At 42.9% G+C, this 18,431-nt stretch overlaps 1 protein-coding gene across 1 annotated transcript in view; it reads right to left on the reverse strand.

The window, feature by feature from the left end:
* PLCXD3 (phosphatidylinositol specific phospholipase C X domain containing 3) overlaps positions 1 to 18,431 on the reverse strand; it is a gene marked incomplete at both ends in the record, with an annotated part of 86,030 nt that overhangs the window by 20,886 nt on the left and 46,713 nt on the right. Inside the window, one exon of the mRNA XM_084304781.1 lies at positions 10,494 to 11,202. Within this exon, the coding sequence (XP_084160907.1) occupies positions 10,494 to 11,202 (709 nt within the window). The remainder of the gene's footprint in view (positions 1 to 10,493; positions 11,203 to 18,431) is intronic.

Below are 18,431 nucleotides of genomic sequence, written 5' to 3' on the forward strand. Positions count from 1 at the left end.
TGATGCCTTTGTGATGACCTTGCCCATCCCTGCCAGGTGAGTCCTGTCCTGTCACTACCACAGAAGGATGTTCAGCAGAAGGGCTGAACAAAGCACAGACACTTGCCATGCCATGCAGTCATACTCTTCAAAGAAGCAGCACTGCACTGGCATAACACACATTTAGCTTAATGACCCGCAGGGGCACCCTATGGCTGCCTGAAACACCTCTGGGAGGACATGGAATCAGTCCTGAGCGGTGGCAGATGCCAGCCCCTAGGCACAGGGGCTAATGTGCCAAAGGACAATGTGCCTCCGAAAAGCTGATGGTGACCACAGGCCATGCTCACCCCATGCTCTCTGGGAAGGGCAGTGGGGAGTCAGGTTGCCATGTTCTCAGTTCCTTCCAAGAAGCTCGGGCAAGTAGCAACACAGGGCCAAGTCATAATGAATTAACTCTTGAAAAAAAAGTCCTGCTAGTGCTCAAACCTCGGCAAACAAGGCACCAAATGCACTGACTAAAATGATCCTTCCCCAGGTACTCGAACGATGAAGTACACTACTACCTGCATGACTTTTTTTTGTATTACAGCATTGTCTAGGAGCTCTAATTTCTACTGCTTTCACTGTAAAGGGGGAGAGAAGTCAGTTTCTGACTTCAGAGTTTGTAAATCCAAGTAGGGAGGAAATAAAGGTCCATGGCTGTCCCCCATCACTGGCCAGCAGCAAAATCAAGGAGCTATATCACCCAAGATCTGGATCAGTTCTTGATTTCCTACACAAAAGTGCTTGTTGGTACAACTGAGAGCATGATGGCACTACTTGAAAGATAAAGCTAAGCAAGTTTTAATATCCCACTATGAAAAGAATGATGGTAAATACTCCTTTGTGCTACAACTCAGAAAACAAAAAATGTCAGTGCAAAAATGCCAGCATGTCACCATGGCTCTGACTTGAACCAGTCAGTCTTCTTCATGCCTTAATACTATTTTATGATCTAACACCTTCCGGATGACAGTTGCTTAGTTACAAAAATTCTCAGATCAACAGCTACAACATCCAAATCTTGCCAAAGGTCAGATCCCACTGCATGATCATTCAGTGTCTTAAAGACATGTCTTTTATTATTTTCCTTAGCATCTGAGATAAATTCTGAGACATTTTACTATAATAGCTTGTGCTCTGTTGAAGCAACAGTACGGCCTGGGACAGTATGTGTAACCTTGTCACTGTAACTATAGACATACTCTTATAATCTCCTATTACATGAACTTTGTATCTTAGCCACAAAAATAAAATGAAACTTTTGCCTAGAGTTGCAGAGAAATTGTTGTTTTGCCTAAGTTTTAGAGAAAAGGTTTGATAAACAGAGGATGAACATTTTCAAGCTTAGCCTCTGCAAGTTCTGGATCTTGGTATATCACCAAGACCTTCTGTCTGTCTGGCTTTCCTATTTGCCAAGTCCTTTTCCACTCCCCCTGTTCCAGCCACTTCATTTGTACCAATGTACTACCACATTGCCACAATCTCTTATTGCCTTCCCTGTATGTTTTGTGCCAACACATATGGCTATATATGTGGCACATGTGGCTATATAGCTAAAACACACATAGCCACATCTCTGTCTATATCCTGCATGTCTAATTACTCATTCAGTCTGTGAAGGCTGTCTGTTTGCAAGCATGGGTCAGCATTTAATAAAATTAATTTCAGGCTTGGAGTAACATCAAGAAAACTTAGACCAGTCTGGCAGTATACTTCACAGATGGGAGGCTCATCTTCCTCATTTACGGCTGTTTTCTGGTGAGACAAACACTTCATTCTTCCTCTACTAACCTCAAAGACAGTTCAGACATTTTAATAGTAAGTGCCAGTATCTTCTGTCGCTAGTGTTACTGCCAGAGATCAGCGTCTCTGCTCTCTTGACAGTACATGCTTTCAGACCATTTAGCTCCCATCCCTGCCTTCTTCCCTATCACAACAGACCATAAAAGTAGGACAGATAATGGATCCCGGGGGTTTCCACAGCTGAAGGTTCCTTAGCCTACCACCCAAGTCTGGAAACAGAAGCTGGAGATAGGCAAGTGACTTCTATAGTGAGTGTGTGGATGCATTCTCTCTAGATTACCCTTGAAAACACTCCTCTATGGCCTTGGAGCTTGCTGAGAATTGCCTTAATGCATCTTGAATGGTGCAATAGGATTTTAAGAGCTGATGGAAAGTTTTTGACAACTTGCCCTCCACATCCTACCACTCCAGAAACATATAGCAGATACAAGGGACTGCTCAAACTTCCAAAAATACCATGAATGCATCCAGAACTGCCCAGTGCTCTGCTTAAGAAGTGACCACAATCCCCCTATTGTTCTACTTACTTATACAATCTTGAAGGCAGTGCTTTGAAGTATGCAAGTGCTAATACAACACAAAGACATGAATGTTTTTATACCTACTGAGCTTTTATTCACCCTAGTTCATATTAAGAGTCTTTGTATTACAGAATTTCATTATCAGCTTGAAAGCCTCCTTTTGAGTAACCCTGGAAAGGTTTGTTTGTGTAAATCACTGTGTTCATTTTGTACCCTACAAACAAAGAGAAGGACCAACCTGTCAAGGAACTGTTCCCTTCACAATGAGGTACAAAGCAGACAAGCAGGGACAGACCCTGTACCAGCAAACACATTTTCCCCTAGGGTCAGTACTTGTTAGCATCTATTAGTTGTAGAATTTCCATAGTTATCTGAGTAATGTCAGAAAGATCAAAGAAAACCCAACCGACTTAATGAGCCATTTGCAATTTCACTAGAGCTGCCGTGCAGATTGAAGCATGAAGTCTTTGAGACAAGTAGATACTAGTGACAGCACACAGCAGCAGTGCTGGGAGAATGAGCATTTACTTTACATGCTGAAAAACACTTGCTGTTTTCTGTATACACGGGGTCAGACTGTACTTGGAGAGTGTGATGATAGCATCACATAAAATATCTTTATGAGCAGCCACCCAGCACACACCAGGACTGCAAACAGGTGTTCTGATGCCTAACAAGTTACAAGCAAGCCAAATCAAGGCAAAGACTCTGGGGAAAAACAAAAACACCCTCCAAGCCCCCAAAGCCCAGCCACCAATTATGTGGGTGGTCAAGCTGGTGACCACCATGTCACCTTCCTTTCTGGAATAAATCCCAGAGGCTACTAATATGCACTCAGATCTACATTAGTATGTAATAAGGTTATTAAAAATCCCATGCTCTTGTATTTTGTGGTATTTTAATACTGTCCCAGGTTCGTGACCAGACAAACCCATCAGACAAAACCACCCAGCACCTCCCAAGGGATCATTATACTAAAATCCTTGCGTACACAGATGCTCCAGTGATGAAATGCCACTAAAACATCTGTCAGTAAAACCAGACAAATACACACAGACGATTATGGCTTTTACTGTGGAGGACCATTGATGTGGCAGCAAGATGCTTCCGCTGACAGCAAGGTCTCATCATGCTGGTCTGTGTGCAAACCTAGAGACTGCTTTTTCTGAGGAAGGGCTAGAAAAGTAATTTGGGGAATAGAAACACTAAGGATTTGGCTGCACTGCACAGCAAACTGATAAAGTCCATAGTAATGATAGTTTGTGCCTTCTGGAAAGTGAAGCAAAAAAAAAAAAAAAAAAAAAGAGGAAGAGTTGCCTCCAAAGTCAAAAATAATGACATAATGATGGCCTAGCATGCTAGCACTACAGACCTTAGTGAGGGACTGGGTCTGCTCTTGCCTCCTGGCAGTTTAAGAGCTCACACAGCCTCTGTGCCATGGGTTGCTGAGAACTAAAGCCAAACAGCTCATTTGAAATTTCTGCTGTCAGGCAGCCCATAACATCGACAGACATCAAGACTACAAGGAGGAAGTGCACTCACGCAATTAGCAAAATACAGTTGCCATTTCCAATATTTGTTTTTCTACATAATTTAAAAACATCAACAGTCAGTACCAAGTGTGGATCCAAAACAACAAGCTCTCACTCTCCCAGCAACACAGAAACCCTCAAAAATTAAGCTGGATGAGATATGGCTTGGAGGAGGAATGCACTCTCTGTAGCTTCCCCCAAATCCTGCTTCTTGCAATTTCAGGGATTACTTTTCTTTTAATATCTACCTATTTGCTAGCTAAATCTGACCCTGCTTAGTTTATGACTGCACCCAGAGATGGCTTTTCTCCAGACAGCTTCTGTGCCCTACTTACCACTCCTGTTATTAATGCTGCCTACACTTTGCCCCTACTTCTTTGCCAAAAATTCCCATTTGTAGGATATATATATATATACATACATATATATATATATTTCACTTTGGTTGCTAAGGGGGAAGCTTTAGCATGGTGGGCAAGGATTCAGTCACATTTGAGCTGTAGGGAACATTATCCTTACAGATTAATTTGGAAATCAAGGGGGACAATAGGCTGTGTTTATCTTCCTTTCCTCAAAAGCTTTAAAAGTACCTCAAGATTCTTCCGTTCTCTAAACAAGATCTGTTATTCTTCAGTATCACTCAACCAGAGACAACAAAGAAAATATAATACTCGTCTCCAGTGTCATTTACCAGTCAGAGATAAAATTAGTAATTTCACTACAAATCAGAAAACAAACTACATTAATATAAGGAACAGCTCTACACGCATCAAAAGGTTGTTTCACAACTGTCTTTCAGATGTACTAAAGGCAGCTGCCTCACTGTGAAGTTAATTCAATAAGCAAAGGGAATGTAATTCATTTGGTACATACTGTTTGCTAATCAAAGAGTACTTCTTGGCACGTAAACTGTGCATGACAGAATGTTAAGCCTGAAAACATATTGTTAGTCCTCCAAGTTTTCATCAAATCCAAGAACGTAACGTACGTGCATGCAAGTGAGTCTCCTCATTCAAGTAACAAAGATAAAAGCTGTGTAATGAAGCTCTGTAATGGTGATCTGTGGTCCTGGGGAGAGCTCACAAGAAACAGCTTTTCCTCCTGTATTGGTGCAGGATAGAAAGCTTGATGACTCTTTCATTTGTCTTTCTTTCAAATTATTATCCCACCGAGTATCAAGTGTTATGACAACAGCCACACCTATGAGCAAAGGTAGTCAGTAAAAAACAGAATCACAAAAAGGTTTGGATTAAGGGAGTTTAACAACCATCTAATTCTAACACCCCTGCCACGGGCAGGGACACCTCCTACTAGATGAGGTTGCTCAATGTCTTAAGCACTTCCAGGGATGGAGCATCCACAGATTCTCTGGGAAACCTGAGCCTCAACACCCTCATAGGAAATAACTTCCTCCTTCCAAATATCTAATCTAAATCTACCCTTTTTAAGTTTAAAGCCATTCCCCCTTGTCCTATCACTACACTTCCTGACAAAGAGTCCCTCCCCAGCTTTCCTGTAGGCCCCTTTAGGTATTGGCAGGCCACTGTGAGGTGTCCCTGGAGCCTTCTGTTCTCCAGGCTGAACAACCCCAGCTCCCTCGGCCTGTCTTTGTAGGAGAGGTGCTCCAGTCCTCTGGTCAATCTTGTGGCCCTCCTCTGGACTCGTTCTAATTCATCCATGTCCTTCTTATGTTGGGGGCACCAGAGCAGGGTGCAGGACTCCAGGTGGGGCTTCACAAGATCAGAGCAGAGGGGCACAATCCCCTCCCTTGCCCTGCTGAGCACAGTGCTTTCGATGCAGCCCAGGACACTGTTGGCCTTCTGGGCTGCCAGTGCACATTGCTGGCTCATGTCAAGCTTCTCATCAACTAACATCCCCAGGTCCTTTTCCTCGTGGCTGCCCTCAATTAATTCTCTGCCCAGTCTGTATTGGTGCTTGAGATTGCCCTGGCCCAGATGCAGGACCTCAAACACTGTGCAGCAGGGAACAGGGTCAGAAACGTTCTGGAAAGGCATGAGCAACACCACCTCAGGAGACTGCAACACTGCAGTTAGAGCAGGTGGGCCTACACCACAAGTAGCCACACCGAAGAGCTGCCAACCTGACCGGTTTGTTGGCTACAGAGGAATACTCCACCGTGTTCCTTCATGCGACATGAGCTGCAAAGCAACAGAAAGGAGCATGGTTCGCTGCACGGTGTCTGCGTGCAGTTTTCCTCGGCTGACAGATGCTGCAGCTGACAGAAACCACATCCTCCCTCTCAAACCATTGTTCTTGCAATCTTAAATAATCTCATCAGTAACAAACAATTTCAGAGATGAAAATCTGATATGTCTTATTGTATCCACAAGGATCTGAACTTTGTTCTGTTCTCAGAATTAAGTAGATAAGTTAGTGACAGTGACCACTGTTAAGATGAGGGGGAAAAATAGGCAAACAAAGGTTTTATTTGAAAATGCTGAAAAGGAACATTTTTAAAATATAGCATTTCATTTAGGTAAAAAAAGATATATTTATATATATATATATAAATATATATATATATATGCATATGTATATATATATATATGAAAAATTCAGCCTTATTCCATATTTACATCGCAAATTCAATGCTCCAAAATTCAATGTGGGGAAAAAACCTCTCCAGGTACAGTTACAAAACTGTGTCCAAAAGCAACACGCTGCAAAGCTCTTTGTCAGCATTTATTAAAAAGCAGAAAGTAGCATAAAAATCTATACATGTTTGCAGTGACTGCCAGATAGCACATGGGCGATCTACCTGGCCACAATAATGGGATCTGACATGTGTACTCATTCTGAAAAGCACAGAATAATGTTTCCACAAATAATCATTAGATGGTTCAAAGCAGCAAACACAGTGCAGCTGGAACATACACCCTGACTCCTTTAGTATGGATTACATACTTTTAAGTTACTGATATATTAATGCAGATTGGAGAGAATTCTGTAAATTCCACTAATTGTATTCCACCTTTAATTGCTCATGTATTTATTTTTAACAGGATCATCATCACATTAAGGAGCAGTTTTGAGTATACTTGATGTTTACTTTCAAAGAAGTTAACTCAATACACAAGCTCTGTTTCTGTGTAGTTTAACACATATTTCAAGCCTGTGCCTTCATGCATCGTATGCTTTTTTTTTTTTAATAACTACTAGGATTTCAATTTCCATACCAGCTCTGGAAATGATTTTCAAACTCTGTTTCTTTTGTGATGGTTAAAAGAGCTATGCAAAAAAAGAAAAAAAGTATCCATGAAGTAGATACGATTACACACTTACGGCTCAAGTGAAAATCTCAGTTGCAATTTGGAAAAAACAACACTGCCAGGTATTTCTGCCCAATTACTTACTAACATTTCAAATGGTTTAGTTGTAATCTCAAAATGCGCTGTGGACAAGAGCATACCAAGAGTTCAAACACAAATCATTCAGAGCTTAGACAAACATATCCAGAAACCATTTGAACCTTTTATTTTTTCAAACAGCTTCAAGGAAACACTTTATGAGCCAGAGGGGAAAGAAAGGTTTTTAGCTGGCTATTCTATTAATGTATCAAGTTTTAAGATGAACCTGGTCGTTTCTCAGTTGTGCTACTTCATGTTCTAAAGAACACTCGGAAAGATGTTTATCAGAGAAAAGAAATTCCTGAACAATGAGGTGAGTGTTTAACAGTAAAACCCACTGGCAAAGTGGGATTTCAGTTGTAAGAAGTGCTCTTCAGATTCACCAGTTAGAGAAACACACAAGCCAAAGGAGTCTATAAAAGCATTCATGAAGGATATACAAACACCTGCAAATACAGTCACACAAGCATTTGTGAATCATATTCAACTGCCTATAAAACCATTTGTGTCACCACTTTGTCTTTTCAGGTAACATGTGTCCCTGTTTTCCTAGTTAACAGTCACTTGGGAAAGCTGCCATGAAAACAGTTCAATCCTTCTCAAAAGTGAGGCATGTTTTCTTCTCAGGGTGTCTTCATAGTGTCATAGACACTGCGCCACTCATCACAGAAAAGAGGACCGTGCTCCCAGTAGACGTTCCTGGTACAGGCACATCCAGCCAGATAGCAGAACATTAGCAGGCCATTCATCCCCATTATATATTTTTCCTTTCTGTATCTTTTTTTTTTTTTTTTTCTTTTGTTAAGGGAAAAAAAGAAGCTCTTGTGCTTTGGCATTAAATTTCAGGTTTCCTAGCAAGTTGTCAAGAACATAGTCGCACATATATGCCTTTAAGCTGAAAATTGGCTGTGATTTATCAAAGTCAGAACAGTATAAATAATGCAAGTCTTGCACAGACGTTTTGCAATGTAACAACCAATGGCCTGCCAACACAGCGTTCCAAATACACAACTTCTACAGTGGTCTCCAGAGTTTCTTTCCTCAAAAAATTCTGTATGATAATCAAAGGGCTGTTAGAAGGCAAATGCACCCTAATGGTGTCTTGACAGCTGATATAGCATATGATCATATGCAGAAAGAAGTTATGCATCCTTAAGGTGTATAAGGATAGTAAAGGATGCAAAATTCTGCACTGTCAAGACTTTGCTGACAAGCCAAAATGAAAGAAAAATGATTTACTCAGTACCCGAGGCCTGGTGCATAAAACAGACTTAAATAAACTCAGTGCAGCCTAAACTTAAATATCGTATTCAGTTCTGAGCTCCACAATATAAAAATGGCGTTAAGATACTTGAAGGCATGCCCTCCAGAGGAGGGAAACAAAGCTAGTAACAGGGCCCTCACTATCCATGAAGAACTGGTTGGTGACCTGCTACGGCACTTAGATGTGCACAAGTCGATGGGGCCGGATGGGATCCACCCAAGGGTACTGAGAGAACTGGCAGAGGAGCTGGCCAAGCCACTATCCATCATTTATCAGCAGTCCTGGCTATCTGGGGAGGTCCCAGTTGACTGGCGGCTAGCAAATGTGACGCCCATCTACAAGAAGGGCCGGAGGGCAGACCCGGGAAACTACAGGCCTGTCAGTTTGACCTCAGTGCCAGGGAAGCTCATGGAGCAGATCCTCCTGAGAGTCATCATGCAGCACTTGCAGGGCAAGCAGGCGATCAGGCCCAGTCAGCATGGGTTTATGAAAGGCAGGTCCTGCTTGACAAACCTGATCTCCTTCTATGACAAAGTGACGCGCTGGGTGGATTCAGCTGAATATGAGCCAGCAGTGTGCTCAGGTGGCCAAGAAGGCCAACGGCATCCTGGCTTGTATCAGGAACAGTGTGACCAGCAGGGCTAGGGAGGTGATCGTCCCCCTGTACTCAGCTCTGGTGAGGCCGCACCTCGAGTACTGTGTTCAGTTTTGGGCCCCTCACTACAAGAAGGACATCGAGGTGCTTGAGCGAGTGCAGAGAAGGGCGACGAAGCTGGTGAGGGGCCTGGAGAACAAGTCCTACGAGGAGCGGCTGAGGGAGCTGGGCTTGTTCAGCCTGGAGAAGAGGAGGCTCAGGGGCGACCTTATCGCTCTCTATAGGTACCTTAAGGGAGGCTGTAGCGAGGTGGGGGTTGGTCTGTTCTCCCACGTGCCTGGTGACAGGACGAGGGGGAATGGGCTTAAGTTGTGCCAGGGGAGTTTTAGGTTAGATGTTAGGAAGAACTTCTTTACTGAAAGGGTTGTTAGACACTGGAACAGGCTGCCCAGGGAAGTGGTGGAGTCACCATCCCTGGAAGTCTTCAAAAGACGTTTAGATGTAGAGCTTAGGGATATGGTTTAGTGGGGACTGCTAGCGTTAGGTCAGAGGTTGGACTCGATGATCTTGAGGTCTCTTCCAACCTAGAAATTCTGTGATTCTGTGATTCTGTGAGGGCTGGAATGCATGTCCTGTGAGGAGAGGCTGAGGACACTTGGGTTGTCCAGTCTGGAGAACAGGAAGCTCAGAGGTGGCCTCATTGCTCTCTGCAGCTTCCTAAGGAGGAGAAGCACAGAGGGAGGTGCCGGTCTCTGCTGCCTGGGAACTGATCACAGGACAGAGGGAAATAGCACAAAGCAGCACCAGGGGAGGTTCAGACTGGACATGAGGAGAAAGTTCTTTACTGTGAAGGTGGTCAGACATTGGAAAAGGCTTCCCAGGGAAGTGGTCATTACCCTCAAGTTCTTCTCAGTGTTCAAGAGGCATTTGGATAATGTCCTCAATAAAATGCTTTAACTTTTGGTTAGCCCTGAAGTGGTCAGGCAGAGGGACTAGATGGTATTTATAGTTCCCTGGCAACTGAACTATTCTGTTCAGACAAATTTGTCCACATCCAGTGAGAAAATCTGAGTGAAGATGATCAGTGCCTATGGTGAGAAACCACATTCAAGAAAACAAAACATCTGCATTCAGGTAAAAAATAAACGTCAAGCCAATCCATAATATTTCATGATGATTTAGTGCCAGATTTTCTTTTGAGATACAAAAGCTCCTCCTTAAACACATTTCACTAAATACATTAGGATTATGCCCAAGTTCTGACTCTTAGTCACAGCAGCATGGTAAAAACAGATCTGCTGGAGTTTCTTGAAAGGAAATTAGAAAATGCAGCATTTCTGACACACATTCAGCACCATCAGCCCACGTCACCCACCAGGAACTTACCTTTCTGTGATTGTTTCTCTGAGACCACTAGCAACCCCTTTCACCACTGTACTAGCCTTTGGTGTCAGCACTACTTGAGAAATAAAAAAGGAGCCCTTCTTTCTTCTTTCAGTGATTGATGCCTGCAGGAACTGAATCAGTTTTTCCGGATCTGTTGTGTTTGCCCACGGAGCTGGCATCATCTGGCCTGGCCAAAGAAATGGTACCTCAAGAGCCACTGGGCTGTGATAAAAAACCAGCACTTGGTGTTCCTTTTCCCACAGGTACTGGAGGCTTACTTCATGGGCAAATATAGCAGGACACATTTTGTTTCCATACGTGTCCTTGAGCATTTGGACAAGCTTTTCATGATGATATTTCTGCATCCCATAGAAATGATTGAAGTCCAAGAAGACCACTTCTTTTGGGTGGTCAGCAAGAAATGCATTGATCTCTTCCAGGCCCTCCTTGACTTTGGCACTGAATAAGCCATGAGCAAAGTAGAGTTCGTTGTCTGGGTCTCTTGGCTTGGTGGAAATCCTAAGATCAAAATACCGTATGCCTGCCCCCAGCTGGCTGGTGAAGTTCATGGTCTGTGTAGCCAACCACTTCCTCATCAGCTTTTTAGCCACAGTCCCAAAAACAGACACAAAATTCTGGACCGTTTCTGGCTGTTCAGGCCCAACCGGAGAGGCTTCATCAATGTAGAAGCTAAAGGAGTCATGAGACCCTAAAAACACAACAAAGGAAAACAATCAATATTGGATTTACATGTTAGAAGGCATTAGTGATTCTTTCTTAATGAATGTAATTTTGTGATCTGTACCAGCACTTGACAACAAACTCCTCCCCTGTCCTTTTTCTCAATACACTACCTTTGTCTGGCAGCATTTACCCGCCAGAGCTTCACAGAACATGAGTGAAAGGCAGCACCTGCTTCACAGCTTATCTGGGCTCTCCCTCACTCTTATAGCTCTTACTTACGCCTTTTATCCCACTTAACTCGGAGGGCTCTGAACGTCAAAACAAACCTGATGTAATTCCAGCAAAGTCAGACACGTAACAAATCCCTAGAGCCAACAAGAAGATGAGAATCTGGCCCTCCACACTGAATCATGCACTGTCTAGTTTACAGAACTAAAGAAAAAAAATGCACTTTTATTTGAGTTGAAAAATGCCAAGGACACCTAACCTTTCTGACCTTTATTTCAAGTCTCATCTGGTCATCCGTAAGGTTACTAAATGCTGTTTTCCTACGTAAATATACCTCTAAAATTCTTTGATTTCCCTTGTTATATAAATAAAACAGAGCTAAGGAAGGTATTGTGTTTCTCTGCTAAAACAGGGGAACTTCACTGTGTACCCTGGACAAAAACAGAACAACTATTTAACATACCTATGTAAAGAGGTTGCCATTTTCTACAGCATAAGGTAGTTGCACACAAAAATACCTAAGACAATTTGCTCTGCAAAATTCTCTTTGTGTCAAGGTATGTCCATTAAAAAAACCTACGCACTTATTTTAACATGCCTTTAGATCTTTACATGAATGAAGCTGATAATGCTGATGTTTTGGACACCTGCAAAAATGACAGTTCTCCATAAGGGACTCTGCCTTGCTTTATGGAGGGATAAGCTCACCCTACAAGATGGTATCATCCTTGTCTACTACCAGCTTTCTGCAATCTATACAGACTGTCTGACCAGCTTCTCTGTCCCAGTGGTGGGGAAAGCTGCTGCTCAGAGTCACTGCAGCATGGAGAGGAGGTCTGCTCCTCCACCTGCGCCACACCACTTGCAGAACTCCTCCAGGGTCAGCAGGACTTGCATCTTGGACTGCAGAGCTAAGCACTCAGAGACCCAACTCCAAGCATCAAAATGAGTTCAGAGAACAAGTCATGTCTTCTGCTATTGATGCTTTTTTAGGTGCTTTTCAAAATCACTTTCCAAGGCACTCATGCTGTGGCAAATAAGTATCACATTAGAGAAATCCTGCTAGTCAGTCATTTCTGATGGCAATGCTATTTTAACTGAGCTGGAGCAAACCCTATAAACTGAAGTGACAGCTGTAAAATTTTCTTCTTTAACAATAAATGGAGTCATGACAAATCATCTTAAACTCTGGCTTGAATTTGGCTTTGTTTAATCTGAGAAACGTCTTAAAATTTTGTACACCCCTGCTTTCCACAGTTGTCTCTTTGAACTGCATTTTACTAATATTAGATAAGTTTTTAATTTTGATGAAGATTTCTACTGCTATGTGTTGAAGCAATACCATATTCTTCACATCATCTGATTAGATCACGGACTATCTCGTTACACACTGATATCCCAGGGGGCCAGATCTGCATACAGAATTTTAACGGTAAAACAAATGATTAGAGCAGTGACTTATGTTTCAACAGTGTTACACTGAAAAATCAATGAGATACATTAAACATTCTGCTCAATGTAACCTGCACTAATCTAGAAATCAAAGTAAATCCAGTCCTGTTTAAAACAAAGCGTAGTTATTGATATTATCAAGGACGGATTTTGCAAACTCTTACTTTGTCCACTGAAGTCCCTTTGATTTCAGTAGGATTTATGTCAGAATAGGTATATATGTATAAACAAGAATAACTGATTGCAGCAGTGGGCCCCAAATGGTACTAAGATTAATTGAACCATTTGCCCTTTATTGTCAGTTCTATAGTCCCTGGGAAGCTGCAGTTGCAGAAGAGGCAGCTAAGCTTGACCACCACAGCCAATATGCAATGTATACTGTGCCAAGTGCTACTTAAATATACTGAAGTCACGAGAGGCAGCACAGTTCTCAAGGCAGAAAACTAAGGTGAAAAACTTGACAGCTGGCAGCTACCAGCTATCACTAACGCAGAACATGGGGTGGGAGGGCAGAGGGGAACATCATAGACAGAAGCTACTGACCATTACAAGCAGGATAGACTACATTTTTTTCTTCTTAATTAAGGGCCTCATGCACATGTATGAATCTAAAATCTGGGTAAAATTTCACATTGGGTGGATGGTACAGAGAAGAGGACACAGGACACTGAGAAAGTCCATGTTTTGTAACTAGAACAGGAAGGACCCACTAAATTTCACAAAGAAAAAATAAAGCTTAATTAAACTTGGTTTACAACAAAAGGAACTGACATGAGCTCTTCCAAAGTATGTAAAGGTTCCTCCTGACTGAAAGAAAAACAGCAAATGTTTTTCTCTTTCCACATGTTTAAGTAGTTTGATCAGGTCATTTAAATATTTATTCTCATCATGCACTCATCTGTATTCCTTCTGCCTTCATCCTGCACTCCTGTCTTAACCAGCTTGCTCGCCTAACTCTAGGAAATTCAAAATCCTTACACCTGGCAGAGCAAATTAGTGTATGACCTTTTGTATTCACATGTCCCAAATCACTGTGTTCCTGGTAACGAGAGGATCCTGTATGGATATACACTTGTTTTTAGCAAGCATCTTTCTTTCCAATCTTGCTTTGATACACAGGGACACTCTTGTACTATTTTGCCACTGGGAAGAGGACTTGTTGGTTCTCTGTATAGCCAGATCTCTGCTCCTATAAAGAAAGGATGCAGGGTTGTCCTATTTTTGGCTGGGATTAAGTCAATTGTCCTCATAGAGGCTGGTATGTTGCATGATGTTGTGCTTTGTGATGAAAACAGTGGTGACAACATGCCAATGTTTCAGCTGCTGTTAAGCAGTGCTCACACAGCCCAGGACGTTTCAGCCCCTTGTGCTGCTCTGCCAGCGAGGGGTTGGGGGTGCACCAGGAGCTGGGAGGGGACAGGGCCAGGACAGCTGGCCTGGGCTGCCCAAAGGGATGTCCCACACCTTGTGGTGCTGTGCTCAGCAATAAAAGCTGGGGTAACGAAGGAGGAAGGGGGGACATTTGGAGTGATGGCATTTGTCTGCCCCAGAAACCATTACAGGTCATGAGCCCTGCTGTCCTGCAGGGGATGAACACCTCCTGCTGATGGGAAGCAGCGAGAGGGTTCCTTGGTTTGCTCTGCCTGAACACACGGCCTTTGCTTTACCTGGTGAGCTGGCCTTGTCTCAATTTACTGTCTGAGTAATTGCAACTGGCCAGTTTAGTTTTGTTGGATGACGGTGCATGTATTTTAAGTGTCTCTTGATAATCGTTTCTAAGGTTGAGAGATGAGAAATGAAGTCTTTGTATCTCTGGGAAGTGTGGAGATAAGCAGACACAGAATAACTGAGGCTGGATGGGAGCTCCAGAAGTCATCTGTTCCAACCCCTGCTCATTTGCTTCATAAGTTTTCTTGTCCTGCATTATGAGGTCTCCTGCCCTGTTCAGTAGCGGATCAGCATTTGCCTTGCTTTCTTTTCCTGCTGGAGCTTTCTTTAACAGCAGGAGCTCCCTGTTGCCTTTCACACCCCTTACAGATTTTTTGAATTTAGACGTCAGCTAAACACTTCTCAGACATTCAAGGGTAAAATATGCAGTATCACTTGGACTGCAAGAGAACAGCTGCTTGTACTCTTACTATGGAGAATGGTCTCCTGTTTTCTTTAGTGAATTCCCTTAATAGGACAATTGGGAATATAAAACCCACTGTTGCTCAGCTATGGACATATTTATGGCTTCCCTGGAGGGCTAACCCCCCATTTAAAAAATAATTGGGCTCAGTACTGAAAAAATCCCTCAGGGAGAATGTGTTTCAGTTCAGAATTGTTTCTTCAATCCCACCAGAGATTTACAGAGAGGCACAGCAAAGCTACTATTTTCAGTGGCTGAGCCTTAAGTCATCATTCATAAAGAGGGCAGGCACAGCTGAACTTTGCTCTTCCCTCCCCTTGCCTCACTGGGAGCTCTGGCCATCCCTCTTAACAACCGCCTGGCAAATGGCACATAAAATAGAGGTACTGATTCACACAGCGCTGCCCGACACGCCCCTGACAGCAGCAATCACGTTCTGAAGATGCACAAGCCACAGCAAAACCCCAAACAGGAGCACACTTTGCCCTCCTCACCTTCTCCCACAGATTTCAAACTCCTGCCTCTGCAGTGGGAGTTACCCAGTGATTGCCTGATGTACAGCCTTTTACTGTTGCTTTGGGTGTCATTAGAAGCTTTACCTGCTGTTGTTTCCTATATTTAGGAGATGACATCCCTTGGTGACTATTGCTGAAGCATCACATGCCGATGCAGTCTAACCTTTTGGAAAACATCCTTGCCAAGAGGGCTCTACAGAGACTGACACCAGATCACAACGTTTCTCGGATGCTGCAGAGGACAGCAAGGACAGATTCCCTGACATCTGGTACCAAAGGCAACTGAAGCACATGTGCTCCCCATTTCATTTGGTCTGTTATCACCATCTTGTTTGTCCTAAAAAAAAACAGTCATACAAGGACAAAAGGCTCTTTGAATCTTTACTTAACAACATTGTTATCAAGGAATAGCAAAGTCTTCATGCATGAACACTAGACTTGCTGCAGCTTAATATTGTGTTTCAGCTTCTTTTTAAGACAGCTGAGCACTCACTGCCCTCCTAGCCAAAGCCACTGCACATCTCAGGAAATCAAAACGTGCTGCCAAGGGCAATGGAACTCAGGCTTCATAAAACCTTTAGTATTTAAACTGCTTGGGTGACACAAACTTAGTTTGGTAAAAAGACTGCCCAAGACAGCAACACAAAAGCAACTGGGGAGAAAAAGAACACACCATATATTGTGCAGTGGCCCAACCTCCCCAGAGGTAGCTGTGTGGCTTATCAGCTCTTCTTCTGATGTTCATCAACAGTTGTGAGCCCATAACTCCATCTGAAGGTCTTGGGGCTTATAGTACTCATGTAATGCAAAAATCCAGGTAACAGACAAGTCATGGTCAGAGCATGAGTACACATACAGCTTACTCTGGTTAAATAAGCCCAGGTGCTGAACTGTTACACTGGATACATTAGGATACCATGCAATGCATGCAGTCAGCCCTCTGCTACCCATGGTACCTCAGCCCAACCTCAAAAACCCTGTCAAAACTGCATGAGAAATAACTGGGCTCTCCAAGCACCATGCTGCTGTTCCAAGAAAACTAGATGCACAGACAGCCCTGTGCAAGTCGATTTGGATTTGGAAAACAGCTCAGAAGTGCCGTCCCATAGTGGGACCAGGAAGCTTCCCCCAGACCTTTGTCTTCTTCTGTACCTGCATCAAGAAGCCTGCAGAGGTGGAACTGGCCACCTCTCAGGTCTCACCCACTCAAGCCCACGGTCATGACCATACCAGCCATGAGCAGGATCACACCTAGCTTTTGGCTTTCTGAAGGTTCAGGAAAACTTAAGGGAAAGTCAAAGCAGTCAGCTCTCTTCCCAGAGTCCCAGTAAGCCAAAGAGCCTCATATTCTTTTACCTTGGAATTAGCACTGAAATCCCTTCTTAAGTCAGACTTTTCTCTAAAAGAGAACAGTATCTTTTAATAGGTAACAATATATTGTGTTTAGTCAAGTGAATTGTCTGATCCGAAAATAAGAAAAAAATATTCTACAAGCCCACATTTTGCAGGTGGTGAGCTAGCCCATACATAAATCAAACTGAATAGCCCCATCCCAAGTGGTGAAAACAGAAGAGCTGTTTTATTTTTTGTACATAAAGCCTTAAAGTTTCTATTGAGTGAGACAAACTAAAATGAAGATATTTTAAAATAAAGCCACTAAACTTGAAATGTCTATGAGAAAACATGAACACAAATCAATCCACTTCTTAAAAATCAAATCTTCCCCCAGGTCACACAGCACAAACAACCTGATACACAGACAGTCAAATCTCTCAAAGCCAACAGTTGCAACCTGTGAAGTAAGCATTTTAATTCTTCCAAAGTATAACTACAGGGATGAATTAACCTTGGTTTTCACTGGGAGATTACAGATAAAGTCCAAGTCCAGAGCCCAATTCTAGGAACACTCAGCTGTCTGAATGCTTTTAATTACGAGTGCAAATGTCTGCAGGAAAGAGCCCCATTTTCCTCTAGCTTCTTTCAGAATAATAGAATTCCAAATTGCTTTGGAGTTTCAAGTCACACCAGCTAAATTGAAGTCCTTGAATATCTGGGATCAAGAAGAGGAATGCAGTGACAAAGGAGAAAATGTATTCTGGTCATGCTTGAGAATGTAAGCAAAAAGGTGACAGGAGTGACAGAGAATGAAGCTGTTAAAGCAACACTTGTTAGATTACTATTTACTTCGCAAGATTTTAGATGCTCTTGCAAATACAGCACAATCACAATTTCCCCATCTGAAATCTACTCCACAGTCTGCCCACATCCTCTGTGCCAGTTTTATCAGCCCCAGCAACTCTTCTCTTCCTTCTCTTGAAGCTAATATCCCCTTCTGCCTTGAAGACCTCATGGATAATGTAGGAAAAGGAAAGGAAGAGTTTGCTCCCATCCTTCCTGGAAGTGGTAGCCTTCCCCTCACCCATCATCCTCCTGCTGGAGAGAAAGGTAGATTTTCCCTCTTAAACCAGAGAAGGCCTGGACCCCCACCCGAACTGCACAAAACCCTAATGAAAACAAACAAACAGAAACCACAAACAACAAACAAAAACCAAACTTGAAAAGCCATGTTTTGCCAACCTTTGGGTTCAATACTACTTAATACTACTGCCATGGGTGGGCCCTGCATAGCTCAACGAACGCATCTCCGATGGAGGGAGCACTTTAATCCACATTGAGCAGCACAGCACACCTACAACAGACAGCAGCTACCGTACCAATAGCCACGGCCTAGGGCTCCACGTGGAAAAGTATAAAACATTTAAAGCCCAGCACAAAGCAAATGAGCAAATGTCTTTGGTGTCCCTGCCTGTGGCAGGGGGGTTGGAACTAGATGATCTTTGAGGTCCCTTCCAACTCAAGCCTTTCTATGATTCAATTACTTTATACATAATACAGAATAGAGTTTTATCCTTCAGAGAATCACAACAT

This window comes from Netta rufina (assembly GCF_964035555.1).
Source record: "Netta rufina genome assembly, chromosome: Z".
Taxonomy (NCBI): Eukaryota; Metazoa; Chordata; class Aves; order Anseriformes; family Anatidae; genus Netta; species Netta rufina.